This window comes from Ischnura elegans, chromosome 10 (assembly GCF_921293095.1).
Source record: "Ischnura elegans chromosome 10, ioIscEleg1.1, whole genome shotgun sequence".
NCBI classification, from domain to species: Eukaryota; Metazoa; Arthropoda; class Insecta; order Odonata; family Coenagrionidae; genus Ischnura; species Ischnura elegans.
Genome location: NC_060255.1, coordinates 10,415,438 through 10,440,913, shown reverse-complemented (window position 1 = coordinate 10,440,913; position 25,476 = coordinate 10,415,438). Strand labels below are relative to the sequence as shown.

The 25,476-nt window shown below is 38.5% G+C and overlaps 1 protein-coding gene across 1 annotated transcript in view; it reads left to right on the top strand.

The window, feature by feature from the left end:
- The window catches only part of LOC124166916 (lachesin-like), a 481,621-nt gene that overhangs the window by 428,492 nt on the left and 27,653 nt on the right, over positions 1 to 25,476 (top strand). The window contains exons 5-6 of the mRNA XM_046544630.1: positions 18,939 to 19,067; positions 23,741 to 23,879. Of these exons, the coding sequence (XP_046400586.1) occupies positions 18,939 to 19,067; positions 23,741 to 23,879 (268 nt within the window). The remainder of the gene's footprint in view (positions 1 to 18,938; positions 19,068 to 23,740; positions 23,880 to 25,476) is intronic.

Below are 25,476 nucleotides of genomic sequence, written 5' to 3'. Positions count from 1 at the left end.
GTTAAAATTAACAATTGCCATTCGTCTAAACTGGGCTGTCTAAAACTGAATAATTTGTATATTATGAATACACTAATGGTGGGTAGCAAATCGCAATTAGTGCCTTTCGTTTTCTTTCATGAAGGAAACTGCCCTATTGGCTGATCATTTTGATCCAATAAATTGTTTTGTGATAATGTAAGGTGCCTATCCGTCTCTTATTAATCGTAGCCACATGCGCATATCCCTCACTGGCGATCCCTAACACCTACCGGAGATTTGTCATTTAGTTAATATTTCCTTTTTTTTAAATAATGATCGATACGTGAAAACTTCTTAAATATGGTAAACGCACTGCCAATGGCGATTATTTCAAACATTGCAACCACTCATACCACTGGAAACGGATAAAAGCAAATTCAAAGTAAACCAAAATCCAGCTATGTTACCTAAAAATCACAAGTAAATATGACTTCAGGCACGGATTGAAAAAGATTACAGTGGGTAACTTATAAATACGATCGTAAACACACAACTGTTATAGACTCCTTTCAACGCCTGGCACTTCCATGGAAAATCCAGATTCAATTGAAATTTTTCATCTCGAATTAAAGGAGGTGACAATTGCCATCACTTACCACTAGAACCGCGGACGGGACTTTTTTGTCCCATCGCCCTTTGCAAATGTTTGCCCTTCATGTACTAGTGGTTTGATCCCTTTGAAATTTACTGAATTTTACTCATTACTTATGCTCTTTCCAATGGTCATATTAATAATATTGTACAATGTTTTGATCGCCAGAAAATCGACGATTTACCTAGAACCGCAGGATGGGACTTTTTTGTCCCCTATGGGGAAAACATACAATTTCAGTTTTTTTTTACACCTACGTTGTATTTAGCATAATAACAGTTTATTACGAAGGGGATCGATGCACAGACACCGTTATTTTGCCAGTTCGAAGCGCAGAAGGGAATAATCTGTGCACTGCGCCGGCCACATACTCACGCAACGCCGGCCGCGTCACCTCTGCCCGGCGCGTCTGCAGGTGTGAGCTTGTGACCAACACGCTTCAAAATAAGTTTACTGTATTCCTATTTATACTTAATAAAACGTTTTAAACATTACCTAAACACGTGTTTTGTTCACACAACCACAAAAAACCGTCAATTATACTTAAACATGACAAGATCAACGTATTTTGTCAATGGGACAAAAAAGTCCCATTCCGCGGTTTTAGTGGGGTTGGAAAGTTCAGCGGTTCTAGTGTTAATGCCCGGCTTGATATATATTGTGCTGTTTGAGCTTCCAAATACCCACAATGGGTAACACGATATATTTAAAATATTAGGTATAGAAACCAACGCTATCCAGGAAAAAGTTGAAATATATCTACAGAATAATGATTATCAACGAAAAATGAATTTCGAATGTCTGGATCTCGAACAATATAGTTTTAAATTCCGCATCAATGTTGCCTTAACCTTGAAGCACGAACCTTGGACTTTATAAAATTAGGCACTATTCAGCAGCCATGGTACGCATACACGATTAAACTCCTCCACAGTGGCTTATCTGGCTTAAATGGCTTATCTCAATGACTCGGATAAAACGTATTCCTCAAGGATTGTGAACCAATCACACAGTTTCTTTGAGACTATATGTGATGGGAATTTTCTCCGTTTACGGAAACTTGACTGTCACAGCTGTGACTCAAATCCAAGCCGGAACACGTTGGACGTCAAATACACTCATTTCTTCGATTGTAAACTCGGCAATACAAATAAACGCATGAAAAATACGTTCCAGATAATACTCAAAGATAATAATGCGAATGAAAAGCGGATACGGAGAGAGATCGACTTCGCCAAAAGAGCAGCTTCAAATTGGAAGGAAATTATTGCAAAGAGTCGCTTCAAGACATGTTCTCATCCTCGGCGCATTCAAATAGGTTTACATAACTCACCACTCGCGTCGTGGTCGAGAACAGCGATCCGAATTTCATCCAAGAAATCAGGGGTGCAGCTAGAAATTAAGGCTGGGAGAGTTTATGTGCAACTAATACCGGGGGGTATGGGGGTATGGAATACCCACCAGGATAAGCGGTAGGTGCGAGATTAATAAATTGCGGAAGTTTAAGATAAATGTTTCAAAATGGTGAGTTTTACAGCTTTCTGAGGGATATTTTATAAATCCTTACACTATTCTATTAGTAATAACAATTCAATTAAGTAAAATGGATTAAAATTAATTTTTTCTGAGCTCTGGGGGAGGGAGGTTTATCCCCCAAAACTCCGCCTTGCTGCGCCACTGCAAGAAATAACCTATCCACATGGCTGTTTGCATAAATTAATATTCGCGATGATGATCCTTATCAAGTTCGTAACTTTTCAATACTGTTCCTCATATAGATTGAAAATATAAAAGTGGGTAAATATTATGGATCGCTCCCACCAGAGTCCTCTAGATTGCTCTCTCAATACTACTCTCTGGTAGTTATTATATGGCAATGTAGAGGACTCTGGCTCCCACATCTTTGTCGCGCCGCACCGCGGGCATTTTTGGAAAAGATAGAAAATGCGCACTCAGTGGCCACAGAAATTGGACTACATATATCTGATAGGACTGGTGCCACCTCCATGCACCCTAGTCAAAGAAAGCACAAAATAATAAAGTATATACCCATTTGGTCTAGACGCTATGAATTATTCTCCAGAGTAATCATGGGAAGAAAGAGTCGACATGTGAATGGGTCAACTTGGCCGATGAAGCGACAAGAAATGCGGATGAAATCTCACCAGAGGAAAAGGCTCAGGTGGCGCTGGCTTCGACAGCTCACTCCTGTGTGTGCGAGGAGTTCTTTGGAGAGGCGGCGACATATCTTTACGACGGAGCGCGTGAAATGGAGCGGAGAAAATTGACGAAGACTTCCACATCGCCCGAGGCTGGGAGAAGGCGAGGAGGAAACAGAGGATAGGCAAGGGCTTAGGGGAGTTGAAATACTTTAGGGGCTTGGGGTGGGGCCGCAAACAACGAAGGCAGGAGAGAGAATGAAGCATCGGAAATGGAAGGAATTGGCGGTGAAAAAAAGTCGAAAAGCAAAGGGAGTTTTGGTTCCTTTCCGGAATTTGATGAAATTTCCAGGAAAATACCCGAATTGATCGGGTTGTTCTCCTTCAAGTCGTCACTAGGACTTACTAACACCTAGATCTCTTCAACTGGGACCACAAGAGCAGCACTTGGAGCAAACAAAACTAAATTAACTTAGTCATCTTTTAGGACAATAATATCTTCGATTATGATGACCGTCCATTTCATTGTAATAATAAATAAGGAAAATAATAGAAACCACTACTTTATTCGGAATCTTCGGTAATATTTTGGAGCTCACCTCGCGCAATGCTGATTTAAAATATTTTGATCATCTGTTACACAAGTGGCTACAGTTGAGTTGATTAAAGTACTACCTCATGCTCATCAGTGGATAATGCTGAAGAGCTCCGTATGCGAGGAGTTCTTTCGTAACGATAGATGCCGACAATCGTGTGTCGCAGTCTCTTGTTATCACCTAACGCCTGATATATTTGTCTATAGAATATTCATGGCAGGTTTTTCCGTTAAGTATATATCCCTCGATAAGCCACGATTTCACGATATTTCGTGGCATTTAAATTCAAAACGCATCAATAGCATCATTTTATATCAATACATTTTAACATGCCAGCAAATTATGATAAAAAATGCAATCATTTACGCTCTTTAAACCAACAGGATGGTATTCCGAATTCATTAATCTAAGTTTTTTCCAAAATGTCAGAAGTCACTCATTCAATCACCAAGTGAAAGGTGGAAATTTGAGGAAAATCTGCTAAATTCGCATAGGCCGTTTAATTCATCAGGATGAATACATTAGTTTGATTATGAGCGTTTTTTTCTTATGCCATTCCATTGCAATTGATGCTCTGGGATTAACAATCAATCCAAAGGAAATCATAATTCCGTTATTCGGGATGACTTACTGCCAAAAGCGAATTTATTTGCTCTCTCAGAAACTTCATCACTATGGGCGATCAAGGCCAGCCTTGGAATCGCACAACCTTTCAAAATTTCGGTAGTGGCTTTACAGCAAAAGGGGTAAATTGTTCCTCGGGGGAAATTCCAGAAATGGAAAAATCATAAATCTAAAATCTACTTCATCGCATTATCCGTAGCCCAACGAATCAAAAAGGAAGCACGCGTACGCAAAATATAATTATCTTTGTTTTGTCTTCTCTTATGTTTTGCATCCGTAATGGTAGACAAATTTATTGACTAATCACCGATACTGGATTGTAATGTTCACAGTGAGAGGCCATTGCCATTGGAACCATTGTAGCGAAGAGTTACGCGAGTCCTTCTTCTACATTCTTCCATATGCGAGTACTTCTTCCACATTCTTCCATAACACTCCCTGGAAGTTTCTATTGTGTTGTCTTCGCCATATGCTTGCAAGCAGGTTTATTCTACGAGTATGTTCTAAAATAAACGTTTAGAAATGAAGTAACAGTCGTATTCATTGCATTCTCCTTCCAGAACTTGTTCTTGTGAGTCCAGAACTTGTTCTAGTTTCTTTTTCTCCCCTTTTATTACTATTTACTTTAGAAAATTTTGTTTGGTATGGAATTAAGAAGAGAAGAAATACGTAGGAGTGAAAAGATTAGCTGATAGGAGAACTGAGTGGAGAGCTGCGTCAAACCAATCCTAGGATTGTTGACTAGTGATGATGATGATGATGGAATTAAGAGTCCTTAGAATAAGGCTTAAAGAGAATTCCATTATTTTCATTCCCAAGGACTTTCCTCCACTATCCTTCCAATCTGAAGTCAACCTTTTATTTTAATTTTCAACTTAACGAACACCTGTCTCGCCAGAGAAAACGGAGGGACATTTCATAAGCTGGGAAGAAAAGAACCATTTTCGTCCGGCTCAAAAGCTGCTCAATAGTTAGAACACATGCGCACGAACTAAAAGGCGTCAGCTCTTTCTAGGAATAACCCGCCTGACTTAGGCTTTCCCCTATATAAAGAAATATATTTGGAGTAGTGCTCTCTTCAACACTGGCACTTTTTTAAAATGTATGTCCTTAATATTTACCTTTTTCGGCCGTAATTTTGATAACGTGCAGTTATGTATGGCATCAAATGCTCCACAACAAAAAGCTGTGAAATTTTAAAATACAAAGTCCATCACTCTGTACAAGAATTGAATATGAATTAAAGCAATAAGCTGGTAGCGTATCAGAATTTGGTGTAATAATCAATAAAAATAAGTCATTTAACGTCAAACACCAAGTTTACCGGGATAGCTGCCATTTAGTATGTAAATGATAAATAATAATGAGGAAAAAAGAAAAGGGAGGGTTTCTTTCGATTTCCTATGCATGTATAATACACTTAAAATTTCTCTTTAATCAACTCTTAGATATTTTTTGCACAATACTGACAAAATCCATGGAAATGTTAATTGAGAATGTGAAAGAGGAATGAAGTAAACGTGAAAGAATCTCCTCATATTAAGAGATTTTAGCAGAGAGTTGCTACCTCTCAGGGTGGCCTCCTATACCAAACACAACTAATATTCTTCTGCCTGCCATTGAACATTTCGGAGACTTCGCCGTCATTATTTGGCTAATCAGCGCAATATTGAAGCTATTTAAATAAAGTGGTGACGGAAAATGATACAGTTTAGCAATACATCGCGAATTAAATACTAACAAGGAATTATAAACTATAAGCCATTTCACTTTTAAGAATGAATCGTATTAATTATGTAAGGATTCACGATCAAGCGATATTCATGCAACAGACAAAATAATTTGAAGGCAAGTGCTCTTTTAAGAGCAATTTGTGCTTGCTGTTTAGGATATTCCCTCAAAATCATCACAGATTATTATTTCAACCATACCCTTACTGATGATTCCAAATATTAGCATTGTTATTTTATGAGCAGCAGTTCTAAGCGGTATTGATCTCTTCCAGATAAGTTATCGACGAAAAAAACGGAGTTGAATTGAGCATCTGGATTTAAACATTACACAACGCTGAAAAATAGTAGCCCTTTAGTTTAAATGATCAAGCGAAATTCATTCCACAATCACAATCTATGTTTAAGCGGCTCTAAAAAAAATTTGAAGGCAAAATCATACACCACGAGTGTTTTACAGAGATACAGCCGGCATTGGTCAACAATTGCGCATTACGAGGCTGAAGGGGGGGTGGGGGGGGGGCAATGAATGCAGATTCCATTGTGGACATTGCAGCACAGGGGTGATCACATCCAAAGTCGCAATCGCATGCATAGTCCGCTTGCATTCCAGAGGCGCACATGTTTTGATGTGGAGGTGAGGCACAAAAGGACACATGCCGGGCGATGCGAAGCGCCGTGGGAATTGTGATTGCGAGGACAGAGGCCGCCTTGTGGGTGTCGCACTGAATAGTAATGAGCGATTGCGCGAAACGGATCGAGATAGATGGAACATTTGAACACAACGGAGTCCGAGACGCTGCGTTCGAATATTTCGAAGTGTCTGTTTAGCACAGGGTTGGAAGGGGGCCCATCCTAGGGGGGAGGGGGGGTGGAACGCATGGCTATTGAGCGAAAGGGTTCGCTTTCATATGCGGATGAAGCCTTTGGAGATTCCCGAACACAAATTCATCGAAGTTTGTCGGGGAAGGCACTCCCGCGCCCTGAAAGTTTGAAAGTCACACGTTATGGCTTAGCACGTGTCAAGCTCTACCCTCAATTATCCATTTCAACCTACGGGTTGAGCGTCTGATTGAGTGATCAGTAGCAGATCATCCAAAGCTAACACATTTAAATTCAGGCTTTGAAAAAGTATGCAGTACATACGGATCTGCATATAATTTAAGTATCACAACTACTCAGGAACTGATTCAAGAAATATCGATTAAACGCGACGCAACGCAACAGCTACAATAGATAAAGAATATTAAATCTCCTGGTCCGGAGGGAATACCCGCGCGTGTCCTCAAGGAGTATGTGCAACAGATCGCATGGTTCCAAGGGAAAATCCATGAAGTCATTGTCTATTTGAAAAACTCCAAAAAGAAAGGGAAATTACAAACGTTTCACCGATATTCAAAAAGAGAAACAACACGGGAAACTATGGACCAATTTCATTATAATCGATTATAGGCAAGATACTTGAACAGCTACTTGGGAGATTTGATGTCAGAGGACCGGGAAAGTAGAGGAGAAATAAAAATAAGGATAGGAATGGCGAAAGAAGTTTTTAAGGAGAAGGAAAGAGTGTTGTGTAACAAGGGACTGAACCTAAAATTGAGGAAGAAATTGGTGAGGTGTTATTTGTGGAGTGTGCTTATGTATGGATGTGAGACTTGGACGATGGGGAAGAGAGACAGGGACAGGATTGGGGCGTTCGAGATGCGGGTTTGGAGGAAGATGGAGTGGATGGAGACGGTGGACGGATCGAGCAAGGAATGAGCCAGTGTTGAACAGGGTAGATGAGGAAAGAACATTGATGGCTAAAATAAATAAAAGCAAGGGTAAGTGGCTGGGAGATGTGATGAGAGGTAATGGAATTCTGAAGGTAGCCCTAGAAGGAACGGTGTAGGGATAAGAAGAAGGGGAAGGAAAAGGCTGAAGACTTCAAAGAAATGGTCGGAAACAGGAAAGAACGGAGACAGGTCGGTGCAAGGCACCTGCCGGCAGGCAGAACACCAGATGATGACGAATCGAAGATATCGTTGCTACCAATATTAACCCTTTGAATGCCAACCGATTTTCTAGGTACTATGCCAAAATTGCCGAGGCTTTTTTGCTGATTTTGCAGTAGGTTAGGGAAAAAATTAGATCTCAAAAACAATAAAGGTATATGTACAAAAACTTTAGGAATTCTTTATTATATGTGGTTTCACCTTTTTATTATATTATTTGACGACCTTTTGGTAATATGAGTTAATTTTTATAATTTGAAGAAAATAGTTAATTTTAAAATAAAATTAATACTGGCAATTGGATGGTTAGTTAATTATCAGCATCTAAGAGTCACATTGCATGAGGACTTTCGGACTGGCACTTTTCGCGAGAGATAGGAGGAACGCGATAGCGCTCCCCAGCACTCTAAGGGTTAAACTATACCGGAAAGTTGTAGCTTACTCCATGGATATCAGCACGGCTTCCAAAATGTTAATAATGAGTTAAACCGCTCACGACCTTTATTCATTACGCATTTAAATCAGGCGAATTGAAAACACAAGTTAAAACGCCTCATTTCTAGATTTCCAGAAAGCTGTCGACAGGGAACCCCATCACAAATTAATGTACTAAACACAGTCATGCGGGTTAAGCGAAACGGTAGTGAACTCAATACGTGACTGTCTGAGTGATTTTAAGCAAAAAGTAGTTGAAGACCAAATTAGCTCCGATGTAATTAAAGTGACATCAGGTGCCCCACAAGGAAGCGTAATCGGCCCCCTTCTGTTCGTTATATACATTAATGACCCACGTCATCAATTTATTAGTAAAATACCTGAGTTTAATTGCTGGCAAAACTATCATATATCGCGAAATTAGTGATCGCTCTAACTCTGAAATTCTATCATCGGATTTAAACAACGTTCAGAATGATTGTCGACGAGTTGACTTTTTGGAGGTCCATAGATAGTAATAATTGAAACAGCTGTAGTAATTTCCCACAATTTTTTAATCTTACTCAACCGTTTTGCATTAATCATTGAGACCGGTTCAGTAAGATTATAAAAGTGTGGAAAATTCACTTCACCTGATTCAATTCTTACTAAACAACGTTCATTTGTGGAGCCAAGAGTGGGAACTCGAACTTAATCTGAGAAAGTGCACGGCGGTATATTTTTTGCAGAGTTCGTCCAACAATAACGATATTCGTGCTCTGGATCAGTTTATCAAATATTCAACAGACGAAGCGAAGTACCTCGGAGTTACGATAACTTCGAATCTCTTGTGGGGAACTCATTTAAGCAGTATTTGCGGCAAGGAACTGAAGAAGTTAGGATTCATCAAGCGTACTGTGGTAAGATTTTCGGATGAGAGAGTAAAAGAAAGGTGCTATTTCGCACTCGTCCTACCACACCTTGAATATGCAGCGAGCACATGGGTTCCAGTGCAGAAAGACCTAAGCCGTGAACTGAATACTAATTAATAGGAAATATACATAAAATAAATATTAATAAATAATACGGAATTAAATACAAATGGAAGCTGCGCTATTCCTCAAAACCGCTACGGGCGCACAGACAGCGTTAGCCAATTGTTAAGCGAATTAAGCTGGGAGCCGCTGGAGACTCTGAGGCTGCGCGATAGGCATATACATATTACTTCAACAATTGATAATGGATGCCTTTAAGAGCGACACAAAGATTATAATATTAGAGCACCACTATATTTCCAGGTCCGACATAAGCGATAAATAAGAGAAATATTTTTCCGGACGGATTGATATGGTAATACGTTTTTCCTCTGAAGCATAAAGTACTTTAATAAATGCTTGCTGTAATTTTGTTTGAGCATTTGCTTTTCATATGTAGATGGCTGGTATCCTAGCACCCCCTGCCACACGCCTTTTTATATAGATTTCATGTAGATAGGTTTATCATGAATCTGGACAGCTAATGAAAATGTATAAAGGCCTCAATCGAAGAGTAGACTGCCTGATGAGAACTCAATACTCACACTTTACCGTCGTATATAGTAGGCATGTATATAAACTTCATTTGCGGTGTCTTATTATTCACTCCAAATTGGGATTATTGTCTTGAAATTTTTTCCGCGTGTAGAGTTGGCATTCGCCAAAATTAGCTTTTCTTTCAAACATAAAAATGTAAAATCTGAGAAATGATATAGGTAAAATATTAAAATTCAAGACAGCCAAGTGTTGATAAGGTACAACTTAGTACTCGGTGAAAATTTAATGAGGATAGTAAGCATTTGAAGGAATACTACGCGAGTAAAGAAGTCCGCGCACTCGGGTGTGTTGGTTTCCCTCTACAACTCACTCAATCTTCTCTCCAAAACGCTAGTGCTCACTATACAAGGTACTGCATTTGCAATTTTTCAACCTAATCGGGACGCTTCTTTCAACCTCCTACAATATTGTGAGCCTTATTTTTATATTATTAGTCAAAGCAATCAAGCAGTCCTACTACATTGTCATACCTAGAACAGAATGATACCCATTCGCTGTAAAACGAACTTGATAATCCATTAAAAAAAACATGAAATAAAGTGGATCAATATGTTGCTTAATTCAAATACAACAGATTAATCACATAATCATAATTATTAAAAGATTGAAGAAATGGAGACTATTTGTTGAGAATCATTGACTTAATGTCGTCTCTTAAAAGAGATATCGACGCAGTGATAAAAAATTGTACTAATTCCAATCTTCAGCAGGAAGAACTATTGTACTACAGCATTATCATCTTTAAATCATCAAATATACTTCAGTCAATGGAAGAAAGACTCACCTCATATCCTTCGATTTTAAATGTCAGAGAGTTTTCACAAAAAGTTAGTTGCTTGCAAGATAACGAAACAGGAGGATCCTATTGGACTTGCTAATAAAAATGCCCAATGAATGATGCATGCACTCGTAAGCAAAAAATGTCTACCCTGCCCTGCTCCTTCCCAATACAGAAAAACTTTAAGCCATGCAGCAAGTCACCTGCGCCATAAAAAAACACTTTATAAGTAACGCTCCCACGGGAGAAATTGCTTGCGGATCTTTGGCAGCCAATAGCTCATACTCACCGTCTGCGGAAAAACTGAGATTCAGTTATCAGTCGCTACTCTATTATTATATTTTTCATAATAGGGTAGTTTCCTTCATCAAAGAAAACGAAATGCATTTATTGCGACTCCTTCCCCATCATTAGTGTATTCATAATATACTAATTATTTGGTTTTAGAGATCCCAGTTTAGACGAATGGCAATGGTCAATTTTAACCTCATTTGAAAAAGGCCAGATAGGCGCCAATGCGATTCCACACCACGTGACGTCACAGGGACCTAGTTTCTATACGAGTAGATAGGAGTTTTACATCGCCTGAGATTACTAATGCATGCATGAGGCACAGCACTCAGGGAAACATGTCTTAATAATCACTTATAAAAATGGCTAAGGTCGGAAAGTTTTCTTCGTTTGATAAGGTACTAATAATCCTTATTTAAGCCAAGCGCTACCAGCTGGCAGGGTACTCAGCTACCTGCTAGCAGTCTGCGTCGTATCAGCGCTCAAGCTTCGCCGCAAGGTCACCTCACACGCCGACAGTTGGAACCAGAAATACGTCACACGGACTTTTCCCATCGTTCCTACTTAGCCGTCGCGTTTTCGCGCGCTTGAAAATTTTCACTTTTCGTTTAATCGCGAAAAATAGATATCGTCATTCGAAAATCTAAGATCGTTAAATGCGCACTCCACGAGTAATAATCCTTCGATTTAGGCAATAAAAAAAATAGGAAACTACCCTACTTTTCAACGATATATATGCATATGCATGATGAGCACTATATGACTTTCTATCAGCGGCCCAGAGATGAGTCAAGCTCGGAGGGAAGGATGCACCTCCACTAAAGACTGCAACCTGAAATCCTCAATGACCGGAGACTCTTCTTAAATATCATTCATGGCAAATAATGATCATCTGACCTTCTTTGTTTTTTTCGCTTCGTATTCCTTCGCGCACGACGAGGTCGAGTGGCCTATTTCATTGTTTCACGCCCCGCTTTTCTGTCTCTAAACGTTCTTTTCTATTCAGGCTTCCTTCTTCCATTAACTCCTATGCCAAATGTGTTCCAAATTTTGATCCTTTTTTTCATCCCTCATCCATCTTGCACCATCACTATCGTAATTTTCCCCCTACTCCTCGCACCACCCGATGAAGTTTACCATTCTTAGGGGGTAAGGGGTTAGGTGGGAGAGGGGACTTCTTAGTCTCAACCTCGCCCGAATAAAGGCATTTTATTATTATTATTATTTGTTATTTATTTGTAAATACTGTTTAGTATTTTTGTTCATTATTGGTTACGTTGCTTAATATTATTAAATTGTTTCTCCTGTTCTTGTGAGTCCTCTGTAACTGACCTCGTGCTGTTTTTGGACTGGATTAAATAAATAAATAAATAAATAAAGATTTGCCACTTGACGACGGGTTATTCCAAAGCAGCATTCTCGCCCTGAACCCGTTCAGTCAACGTGTGGGCACAGTCATGTGCGCGAGCACACTTTCCCAGCCGGGAAGCACGCTGCACTGGAGGTTGGGCAGGAGGGAAAGGGTCGAATGGGGCGGGCTAAACCCGCAAATGGCTGGATGATCCTATCCCCATTCAACCCACCTCTTGACGACCCACCCAAAACACCCAAGATAGCAATCAATCGCCCAAAGCCAGAGAGAGGGAGAGAGAACGGCCAATCCAAGCTCACCCCACACACCACTGAAACATGCAGAGCTCACGCCAGTAAAGCTCAGACCTAGCCCCGTTTTAGCGGGCCGGGACAACCTCTACAACAATGGAGGGAGGGGGTGATTCCTCTGCATGGGAGACAATGCAGAGGAAATACCCTTTTCAGGAGGGGTGGCAGTAAATCCTGACACTCTCTCGCGCACCCAAATCAACCCCTTCACCGGCATTATTCTATCGCCCTTCACCCCTGAAATCCACTCATCCTCCACCAACAAGCCCCGCAGTCACTGGCGGGAACCCCTTTAAACCGACATGCCCAAGGGAAACACTACCAAATGGGTGAGGGAGACCTCGGGAGTCAGCGGGCGGGGAAACGTGTTATGGGGGTGGAGCGAAGGGGGGGGGGGGGGGCTCGAGGAGGGGGGAGTTAATACGGTACACCAATCCAGATAAGGGAGCGGAACAAAAGGGAAACGAATTCGACGCGCGGACGAAATCAAGTGATTAGCCTTCCTAATCCGAATTCACTCGATCACCTCAAACCATACTCTGAGCCTGAATGATGCCACGTACCTCTGTGATATCCTTTCCACTCTCCATTTTGCAATTTAATTTAGTGAATTCTCTTACACTCTGAAACGGAAAAGAAAATTTTCAAATGATATATTTTACCACAATTCTTTGCAAGAAATAAGAATTTGGGTAAACGAAAAAGTCTTCTTCATGCAATTCATCTCTATGACAATCCTCATTACTCACTTTCATGCAATGAATCTATGATAAAAAAGGCTTTAAAATGTCGTCTTTTGAAAACCTTGAATAGAAGCCGAAAGAAGTTAGTCGGTCACATCATGAGATGCGATGAATACAATCGCTGAAGGGCAATAGAAGGGAAAGGACGGTTGAAGAGGGCCATGGATGAAATACATAGAATAGGTAATGAAGGACAGGAAGAGTAATAGGTAGGTAGAGTTATGTGTGCGTAAAATTATCTTAAGTATGATTGGATAAATGGGTGGAGAACTTCAGCAAACCAACCTTCAGATTGCCAACGGTTGAATATGATGACGAATTTTAAAATCTAGCTTATGTTTAGAATGGAAAAAAGTGTAACGTAATGTATTTTAGCCCAAGGTCTTTGCAAGTAAGGTATGAATTGGCATTATCACGTTATTAAGTGCCACGTGAAAAGTCAATATCTCCTTTTACTACTCCAAGAATTCCATCAAGCATTTAGAGATTCGCTTGGAAATAACGGAATTCAAACGAGTCCTCCCGAATTGTAACAAATAATTGTCTTGCGGTATCAACCCAACGGAAAAGTAATAATAACCCCGTATTTAATGAAACGATTGATAGAACGCATTTCAATATGTGCACACTCCATAGGAATCCCAAAAATATGAAGTTCAAACCCTTATTTCGGTCGATCGAGGATCATTTAGTCACCAAAGTTTGAAAAACTACACACTATATATCCTTATACTATTTAACACGTATGTACTCTAAGAAAATTATCACTTTTAACGTTAAAACATGTTTGCTCTTTTTCCCGAACATTTCACCACGCATCGGCTCGAGTGAGGAATGTTCTGTGAATCGCGTTGAGCCCCCTCACCCCCCCCCTCGTCCTAGCGCATGGCATGATCACATTCTCACTCATCAGACGACTATCAACTGAAATCATCCTCTCTCCTTCCCCCTTCCCTTTCCGTTGCATCTATGGACAGAAAATTAAAGGCAAATGACTCACTTAAGAATGATGTGAAAACATCTAAACGAGACGTGTCTACCCATTCGAATATGAAAACAAACTTCTTATCTTCCCACTACTTTACATATAATTTCATTAATGACGAAAGAAAATATTTTTCTAGCATAAGGTGAATACAGGTTTATCTCGCTGATATGGTCGCTGATTAAGTGAAAAGAATAGCAATATAAGATACAATCCAAGATGACAGATATGTATCAGAAGGAAAAGAGTATTGTGTCTTGATGCAAGCGTGTTTTCCTCTGTATGTCCTTCGCAAACAAATCCCCCCGAACAAAACAGTATCTCTTTCATTTTCCTTCGTTCGAAACATGCGAAAGTTCAAAATCGGTCACAACTGCTAAGCATTGCACCTTATGTTTTGACACCAATGTTGGGTTGAGAATCAGTCCATAATAAATTGCTTTTTATTGTCACGCCGTGCACAAATCAATAGAATTCGCGGAGGAAGTATACGAGGTGGCGGCTGTCAGATTCGCTCTAAATGCTGGGAACTCAATTTGTGCACTTTGTCACGGGCGTGTAGCCATTATAGTGGGTCCCTTTTCCTGCTCACGCATATACGACCCTCGTAATGTCATTGGAGCCGTAACGTGTCCCATCCCATACGTGTTTGTGGCCAGGAGGGAGGCTTTTAGAGAGCTCCATCGTAAATCCTGTGTTTAAGGCTTGTCATCGGCTAAAAATGAGCAGGAATGACGTTTGTATCTCCGAAAAGCCGAGCAAAGCCGAACATTTCAATAGGATTCTGCTCTATAAGCAATGCACTTCGATTCATAAACCCAATGGCTTCTTTCCGAGGCTCTGGTTTTTGAAAGTTTTTAATAATAATAATATATAATTTTTTCCATTAACAATCAAATATTACATTTTAGAACATACTTAAATAATTTTGGAATATATAGGTACCCCTTATTGTATAGTTATGGGGCTACCATCTTAAACTTTTTACATAGGTCTGGTGCTAGCACACATGAGAAGTAAAATTTCTTTGCATTCAGTTTTTTGTTCTCTTGCCGATTGCATTCATTATTACAAAACGTATTTAAAATATTTGGACAAGGATAACGATTTTTCTTATTTTTCTTATATATTTTTCTTATATATTTACGCAGCAAGAGCAAACATTTTGAGGCATGAAACAATTAGGGAAGAAAATGATCTCTGATCGTAAACTATGGTTGCACATAGAGCGAAAAAAGTTGTGCCCAGCTTGCTAAATTAACCATTTCAGTGAGTTATAAAAAAATAAAACACAAACATGACACGAAAACGAAAAAAATTGCTCTGTTCAAATTTAGGGATGTATTTCAGTAGAACTAGCGTCAAATAAGCCCAAAGATCGCTGCCGATAAAATATTTGGTATGTTTTCTCAAGTGAAAATCATTCAATATAGGGAATGGACTTAAATCACTAGAAATTTTAACTTTTCAAATGCTTGACATGACTGCCAGAACAAATAACAACATCGAAAAGTTTATATAACAGCTCCGGCTGTCTACAATTGGAAATATAACACCTCAATTTTTGCTATAAAAGTTAATATATAAAAACTCGTTATCAACATTTTTGTCATAACGAACCCACCTCTATTATATTATTATTTAGCCTACATCATCACAAAAAATGCGTGCTCCTTATTACTATAGTATTAAAAACTATAGAGAAGTGAACACTATGTCTGCATAGAAATGACAGAACCATGAAAGAAACACCTAGTAGCAACGTGAAGCTGAAAAAAATAATGAAGCTGAATCCAAAATATTGAATCTACGAAAGCCATTTATTACAATCTATATGCGATGGGATGTTGAGAATATCAAACGACGCACTTTGATACGTGCCAGAATCAGTTATTCCAATTCGAAATTAATATCAATTCATTAATAATAATATGTGATTGCATACAATTTGATCCTGATTTTTTCCTGATTTGATCACTCCCAACATTGAATTATAACATATACATGATATTTAACAGTCACTTCCACATATATCGTGATCAAGCTGATACCTTTGTCGTATTATAGATTTAATTACCGTACCTTGTAATAGTAAATACATGGAGAGGAAATTTGGCGAAAAAATGTCATTTACCCGATTTAAGCTTAAAAATTGTAAAAGTGATAGATAATTATTTTTGTTTTAGCATAAACGAAAATGAAAAACGGTATCAGAATAGGGAAACAAAGTTATCAGACCCAGATTTGAAGATTATTAATCATAAATATACGACCTCCATTTGCAAAATTACGTTTCATAAATATATCGGCGGAAAATATTCTATTGCAAAAAATACTGCAAAATAAAAAACCATTCTACACATCAAATAATTAATAGAGAAAATATAAACAGTCACAGCACCACGATATAGAGGCCGGTAGGTAAAGGCCGGTAATCCTAATAAAAGAAATACTATATTCATGTATGTATGCGTACGACATAGGAAGTCGCCTCAATGTAAACATATCTGGCGGGAACACAAGCCGTTTACAAGGGAATGTGAGAATAGTGCGAAACGACACACGAATCATAGATTCTTCAGGGTTCTGTCACGAATATTTCTGATTTGTGTTCCCTACCACGGGGTCGAAGTTATCTTAGCTCTCAGACATTTCACTTCAATTATTGCCTTTAAGATCGATGAATCAATTTTTTAGTTTGACTGAATAATAAAGGGCATTATTTCAACATCAAGAACATTTATTCAATGTGTGCGTTTTCGTTCAATGCTGAGAGAGAGTATGTTCAACATGAGTATTCACAAAGTTCCACCTTTTAGTCCACAAATTTACCAAAAAAGTAATTCTAGAGTAATGCACGAATACACCGATTTGAAGATTTAATGGTTTTTTTAACATATTGGTATGCTTTTTAAATTTAAAATCTATCAACTAGACTAGAAAAAAGGATGTCATTAACATTTGGTGGCGTCGCACAACACGTCGTAAGACTAATATTAAGAGCATTTTATCCTTCGTCGACTGAGGTTCATTATGGTCGACTGCCAACAAGCTTAAGCCTAGTCTAATGAATTCATATTCTCATTATTGACTTGAATAATCACTTTAGGGAATTTATTTGAGGTGCACGAAATAATCAACGCATGCTATGGTGATGTTACAATTGAATGTTGATGTTAGAGTGGCTTTGCAACGAACGGTTTGTTTGCAGTTCACTGTTACGATATCAAGAGCATTTAAAGCTTTTTTTCTGAATGGAATACATATCAAAATAATAATTTGTAGCTGAACAAAAATTGAGACGTTTGTAGGTTATATTTAATCAGAAAATCTCAATATTTTGCTATGATATTTTTCGATAACTTTGTCTTAACTTGAAAATGGATGAAAACTTCGCGTTATGAAATGTCTATTTTCGCGTCCATCCAATGTTATTCTCACTTAAAAATTCACTTCACGCGACAATTGCAATTTAAACTGTTCGACACGGCCATGGTACTCAGTTTTTCGTCAGTTCAAACCAGATAATATGGCGATGGGTGAGTTGCTCCTGTGTTTCTGTTTACTGCTACTCCGCGAGTGCTAGTTCCGATGTTGAAAGTCGGGGTGGGCTTTTGAGATTGTAAGTTAAGATTTTTGTTGCACGAACGGAAGGAGAATCATAGTCCTCTTGGCTGCTAGTAGTTGGGATAGTGTGGTCGTTGAAATTTCAAGCGTACAACCAATACAGGAAGACATTGAGACCTCTGTAAAGAAGCAAAAGAGTCAGAGTGTGCGATGCATGTTAATTCACCCTCAAACCTACTTTTGCTAACATTGGAAAACAAGACAATCGGCGGCAACAACTTGCAAATAATGCAGGTCTCTGCTATTTTCAAGCAGTTCTTTCTCATAACACTCTGCATGTATTTAATTCTACTCATAGTTTTGAAGTGAATGATCTCTCTATATTCTAGCCTAGGGAAAGTTGCATTATACAACTGTTTCAGTGATATCAAATTTTATGAAAGAACCCACATGACATATTTACTGCTACACTCCGCATTTCCACCCATTCTTTCATTTTTAGTGTTTCTTCAACCCTTTGACTGCCAACCGATTTTCTAGGTACTATGCCAAAAATGCCGAGGCTTTTTTTGCAGTAGGTTAGGGAAAAAATTAGGTCTCAAAAACAAGTAAAGGTATATGTTCAAAAACTTTAGGAAATCTTTATTATATGTGGTTTCACCTTTTAATAATATTATTTGACGATTTTTTGGTAATGTGAGTTAATTTGTATATTATTATTACAGTATTCTACCGACTAAGGTAGGTCTCCATGGAGTACTAAAGAAGTGATCCGGGTTCCTCCCTTTCCTTCCAGCGCTACCTTCTTCAATTCACTGTAACACCTACTCCCTGTCAATTTATTTAAAAATCCTATTCTTTTCCTTCCTCTCCCTCGTTTACCTAACATTCTACCCTCTAACGCCATTTTCAACATCCCCTCCCCGCTAAGTATTCGCTCCATCTATACATTCTGTCTCCTAATTCTAATAATTGAAAGAAAAAAGTTAATGTTAAAATAAAATGAATATTGACAATTGTATGATTAGTTAATTACCAGCATCTAAGGGTGACATTTCATGTGGAGCGCTATCGCGCTCCTGGCACTTTTCACGAGAGATAAGAGGAGCGCGATAGCCCTCCCCGGCACTCTGAGGGTTAATGTGGGAAAAGAGTACATTGGAGTTATGTATATTTGTGATTCTCCGCAGATGACAGCGTCAGTGGTGACGTCCTTACCCTGGTGAAACTCGACCGGAAGCAAATGGGAGCGTACTTGTGCATCGCGTCGAACGACGTGCCTCCGGCGGTCAGCAAGAGAATCACGCTAAACGTCAACTGTGAGTATCACCCTTAAGCAATATCCCCCCCATCCTAACGAGCGTTTTTTCAGCGGGGAGGGCTGGCATGGAAATTACATTTTACTCCCCCGCAAACTGAAAATCCCACGCCATGTACTCCGCGCACAAAAAAAAGAGATACAAATGGACGCGCAAATGAATGAATCACGCCATATCCCGAATGAAGACCATCAATCAAGCTCATTCCGATGGTGGCGCCGTCCCTCATCCCATTTATCAGCGGGGGCGAGGGGAGGAGGAAGTGTTGCGTGGGGGTGGGGGGGGGAGGGGAGAGGTTGTGGAGGGGGGGGGGGGGAAGAAGAGATATTTAAAGGCCCAATATTGATAAAGAGAAATGAAAACGAGAGACTGGAATAAATACGGCGCTCGAAATGACGGGACTGAAAAAATAATGTCGCTTGATAGCCAGCCAAGTGACGCGAAAGAATTTCTCGCCTAGTTTACATACGATCGAGCGAAAGGAACAGGTTTCCAGTTTATCAGTGGATTCATTTCAATTTGATATTAGCCAGAATGGACTTCCATCTAAATAGGCAAACTCAGACGTAGCGATATTAAAGGTTTTCAAACAGCTTCAATGCTTTCGACTACAAGAAAAAAAAGTCTACAGCTATCACACAAATGTGCTCTGCACAAATTTTAATTCAAGTATTATAAACTAAAAATCACATTTCTCAATGATAAAATTAATAACTTCATCCCAATACAAATAATTTATTCTTAAATAAATTAATATGTGGAAGCAATATGATGAAGCAAAGATCTGTCGAGGTATAAATATTTCGTACCTGACTAATATGACAAACAATTACAATATTACTCAGAATAATCCTTTGTCTATTTCAATGATTTGTTGGCACCACCTAAAATTATTATATACAATTCAAACTAACTACATTAGAGTTTGATTTAATTTTTTGCGGTACCATTCGCATTGGAATAAGTAGCGTTGATATTCTTGTGAGAGGGTAACATTGCAATGTACAAATGAAATATTACACATAATTGGAAAGCCAGGCTCAAAAGCGGATAGTAGGTAATATCAACATTATGCGGCAATAGCATAAGCTCAAGCCCACCCCACCCATTCCTTAAGATAGGTAGTTGGAGGGGGGAAGCATGGGAAAAGAGGTGGAGATATATTACAAATTTTTCGAAATAACGTTATTCAATTGAGCAATTAAATTTAAACTACATCGATTTGTTATCACGATGTTGCCATAGCCCACTCTGTCCTCTTCCCCAAATAACCCCACTGCTACAAATGCCATTCACTACACGCGATCGATCTGGTTTTGATTAACGGTGTGGGCTTTAAATTCTCGAAAGAAGAGCATTTTCAAATGACATCCATTTTTTTATTTATCATTCATCTTAGTCAGTAATGAATAAATAACACTGTGACAACCTGTTGGAACCATAAAAGAGGTTTAAAGTGAGAATGACACTCACATGAGCGAAAAAAAACTGCCAATAAATAGCTGCAGAAAATAATTTAGGAACGAATTAATTATTAAAAGTGCAGACAGACGGGAAAATTTCCGTGAATTTTAGGCTTTAAATAATATTGCAATTGACCAAAAACGATACGAAAGAGTTTAACGAGAATAGCATTATTTTGGAAATTGATACAAAGATTTCAAATCGGGAGTAAGCATTCTTGAGCCACTTGTCACTGTGGCAGGCAGTCCATAATGGATCCTTGAAAGCACGTAGTAACATACTTAGCAAGCTCCTCACGCGCGCTTACGCGCCTTGGCTGCAGAATTCACAGATGACAATCTGCAGTCCAGAAGTGGGTCAAGTGATTTAACCTCCATGGCAAAACAAATGGGCATTCTTGAATTTCCAGAGCGAAGTTTTCTGTTGGATAATATTGCTATTACTTACGTTAATCCTAACCTACGGAATGATTAATGAAATTATGTAATGAATTAGAAAGGGTACTACTGTCGTCGAGTTTCAGATAAAGATGGTTGAAGGATAAGGCTATTATATAAGGTAATCTTATACTTGTGAGAGTTGTTGTACATAGCAATTTCTCTTACTTTAAGTGCAATGTAATCGTTTGTATTTTGTTTATTTATTTCTGTTATTCCGTTGTGTTCATTTTTTTCTTAACGTATTGTTGAAGTTATTTATTGATGCCTTCCTTTAAGAAGGACGTTATCAATCTTGTTTCTGAAGTATTATTCAAATTGATCAACTTGAATATCCTGTCGTCTGAATAAACCTAAGAAAATCAACAAGAGTGAATCTATTTCATTTGACGATACATCTCTAAAGATAAAACCAATTATGATGAGATAAAATCACTCTACACCAGCGGTTCCCAAACTTTTTCTTTCTGCGACCCATTTTAGCCCATACGTTTTAGCCGCGACCCCCTAAAAATGGTTGTCTAAGTTTAAGTACATAGTTCACTTTATTATTCGCACATCTCGCGACCCCTTTCCGAACGGCCCGCGACCCCCCTGGGGGTCGCGACCCCCAGTTTGGGAACCGCTGCTCTACACCAATAGAGGAACAGTATAAATTGAAATATAAATTCAAAACCTCTAAGAAAATGTGAATTTTTGGTTACTTATTACAAAAAAAATTAAATTAAAATCGATAATTTTCTGGCAATGAGCAAGCGAATTCTTAATTTTCTTGATAAATGCAAATTAAGTTGTAACAGCGTTCTAAAATATGGCGATGAGTCCTCCATTTATGACAATAACTCCTACTGAGAAGAAGAATGAATGAACTGATTCTTGTGTAGCCATGGGTGACCAAAATATGGACTGTAAATGAAACCTAATCAGCTCAGTAAAAAAGATTGAAAAATAAAAGCACATATTAAGAGCTATACAAGGATTCCCTCGCATGAAAAAAAGAGATGAAAACTCAAATTTCCTTTGACAACAAGCGAGCACTTAGACTAGAGGGCTTAAGTCAGGGAAGTCTTCGATTATTTGCTCCGAAATCCGAATAATTACAAGCTGATGATCCTAAGCGCGGCGGTGAGGGATATGATTGTTCTGGAATATATTTCTGGGACTTCATAATAACTTTGAGCAATTATATATGTAAGCTCCGATGCATCAGACAATCCGAGTAGGTAGAGGTGTTTTATCTCTCTAACCAACAAGTCAAATATGTATTTTAAGGATGAACTTTGTCGTACAGATAGGTACGGGAGTTTGTTTCCATCTATGCACTATTGCTATTGAGTAGTAATTAAAATTGAGTAGTAATCGAATAGCACCAACATGGATTTCATCACCTCTTGGCCCCGAGTGAAGTCTGTGCTCTGAAACCTCCGTATGACGGCTTGGACGGAAGTATATCGATGTAGTTGCAGGTAACCAAGAAACTGTAGGCTCACCACAAAATATTAAAGTTGTTGTTTTTCGCCTCCTCGCTGGGTCCCTGTAATTACAATCGGCAGCTCACACCCAGTCATACCCAATATTTGGAATTAATATTTTTGAGCAAAAACTAGTTTTTTGGCTATTTTTTACACGTAATGTATAAAACATAGACTACAACGCTGCCTCAACAAACCAATTGATAGCGAATAAGCTTATATGTACAGCTATACTTTTTGGTTTCAATAGACACTCGTGAATTGTAAAAAAAAGACAAAACTATAAAGTTCATATCTTTACATATGTACGGAGTTTTTCGACGTGCATCTAAATTGGTCAACATACATTGGCTCACATGAAGCTAGCAAAAGGTCTGCACACAACTGTTATGGATATTCAATTTTGTAAATAAATGAAATAGTTTCACAGAAGGGAGATCGATCAAATATTTTTTAGATCATTTTCAAAGCAAACGGTCCTCTAGCTCTTATTTTTATGCCTTTAAGACATGCCTAGATAGATTCTGAAAGTAAATAAAATGACCAATGATTCATATTTCCAGTTTCCTCAACTTTATGATAGTAAAAATATGATACTGTGAGAGCTTTAATGATAATGTCAGTATCATTAGCTATTACGACACGAATTCTTGAGAAATATATATATATCTCAACCTTAATTGACGCTTACAAAAAATTTTAACATGTAAATTAGCCACATTAGTATCGACATGATTTCACTGTATTTGAGCTCTATGAGTTAAACCATAACAGCCTCTAAGCCAAGGCAAGATTTTTCAATTTCATCTCCTATAAATTGGCAATGAAATTTATTCTCTTAAAAGGTGATGGCGTCAAATAGTAATATAATTCACAGTTTAATGCTTGAGTTATACGTAAAATGTAATGGTGACAAATAAATATTTTTTTAACGATATGAATTTTCATCGCACTCTTTTTATTTCATGTGTGACGAATAAGCTGGTAGAGTTTTCCTAAATAATATTGATATCAGTTACAGCTTAAATGGTTGCCATTCTGCCGGAAAAAAATAACTATAGACTTCTTGAAAAACTCGATAGTTCTTGAAACATCACATGTCACTTCAAATGCATTGAAAAATAACTGTGTTTCATGTCGGGGACCCATTAGAGTAGGAGCTTGGGGGAGGGGGGGTGGACGATGACCAGAGCATTTTAATCCCGCCACAATGATTCATCTCTATTTCTTTCCGACCCAAGGAAACAGCCTGGGTCGTGAGAAGTGTCACTTAATTTGTGATTTATTGCGTCCATTTCAGTCGCACCTATCATCAAGGTTCCGAACCAGCTCCTTGGGGCGCCACTTGGAACAGACGTCTTCTTGGATTGCCACGTGGAGGCGTTCCCCAACACCATTAACTACTGGATCAAGAACCGTGGAGAAATGCTCCTGGACGGGTGAGGAGAATAATGCCTTTTCTCCCTCCAACACATAAGATACCTCTCCCTGCCACAACCTGAGCAACTACCTTCAGTGGCGCAGCGAGGGGGGAGTTTTGGGGGATAAAACCCCCCCTCCCCAGAGCTCAGAGAAATTTTTAAGTTTAATCCACTTTACTTAATTGCATTGATATTACTAATAGAATAGTATAAGAATTAATAAAATATACCTCGGAAAGCCGTAAAACTGACCACTTTGAACCATTTATCTTAAAATTCCGCAATTTATTAATCTAGCACCTACCGCTTATCCTGGTGGGTACCCCCACAAACCCCGGTATTAGTTGCACCTAAACCCCCCCAGCCTTAATTCCTAGCTGCGCCCCTGACTACCCTAGCCCATAATTGCCCTCCTTGCCTAAGATACCGGAGAGGATATGGCTCTACCTTGCGAATAAAAAAAAGAATAGGAATATCTCCAAACCTATCATTTGGGCTTCAAATAAATCACCTGGTGCAGAAAAGTTCAAGTGATATACATCATGAAAATGCCATCCAAGATTTTAATAAAAAAAGGATCGTGTAGTGAACGAGAGGAGATAGAAATAATTATTTCACTAAGAAAGAAGTTACATTTAATATTCTCGTAATTTTATGCCAAAGCGGAATGAAATCACTAAACAAAATACGAAAAATAGATTGTATTGGTCATTCATTTTGCATCAATAAAAATATCATATAATAATAAATACATTAAAAATGAACATGGAAACAGTTTATGCCGATCCGATAAACATGAAGTCGGATAATAAATAATCGTGAAATGATCAATTCTAACTAACGAGGTAGAACTCACTTATTTTATAAAAACAGCATGTTGCATTAAAATCATTAATAGGTTGAAATTGTGCCTAGTTTAATGTGTTTAAAGTTTCATTCTTGCAATGCTGTGTCCATGCTTAGAACCAACAGCAAGTCATCTTATCTTTTATTAACCATATTAACCGGCAACTATCGGAATTCCGACGGAAGTAGCACTGCAGCAGTAGATGAAAAACTAATATCACTATGCTTATTCATGTGATCTAGATTAATAAGAGGCAAATAGATTTCTCGGCTTTAACTAACTAGCTTTAACGGCATGTAAGGAAGCTAAACATTTATCATGAAGACAGTGAATAGGTTAGTCACCTTCTTATCACTTCAAATGAAAGATTCGTCAAAAACAGTTTTAAAATAAGGTACTTATTTACTACAGTAATAGACATTGCATTGCTGACCGTACTTGATCTCTACCATTTAATGCAAGCTTAAATCCCATCCCTTTTTTCATAGGTAATGGTTCTCTATGTCAAATTAATTTTGCACATCTTTTTCCAGCAAGAGCTTGAAAAAATCGCTCAAATGCTCCAATTTTGGAGCATAGTTCATTCAACCACCCGTTTTATGGTGAAATCGGGATGCCCGGGAACAATTTTCCAATGCAGAAACAGCGTTCAAATATTGCGGCTCGGCTACGGTAAACATGGAAAAAAAAGAGGAAGGGAATCGGTGGTCCGCAAGAGGTCTCTGAACGGGTCGAAATGATAAACTCACATGAGGTTACCCGAAAGAA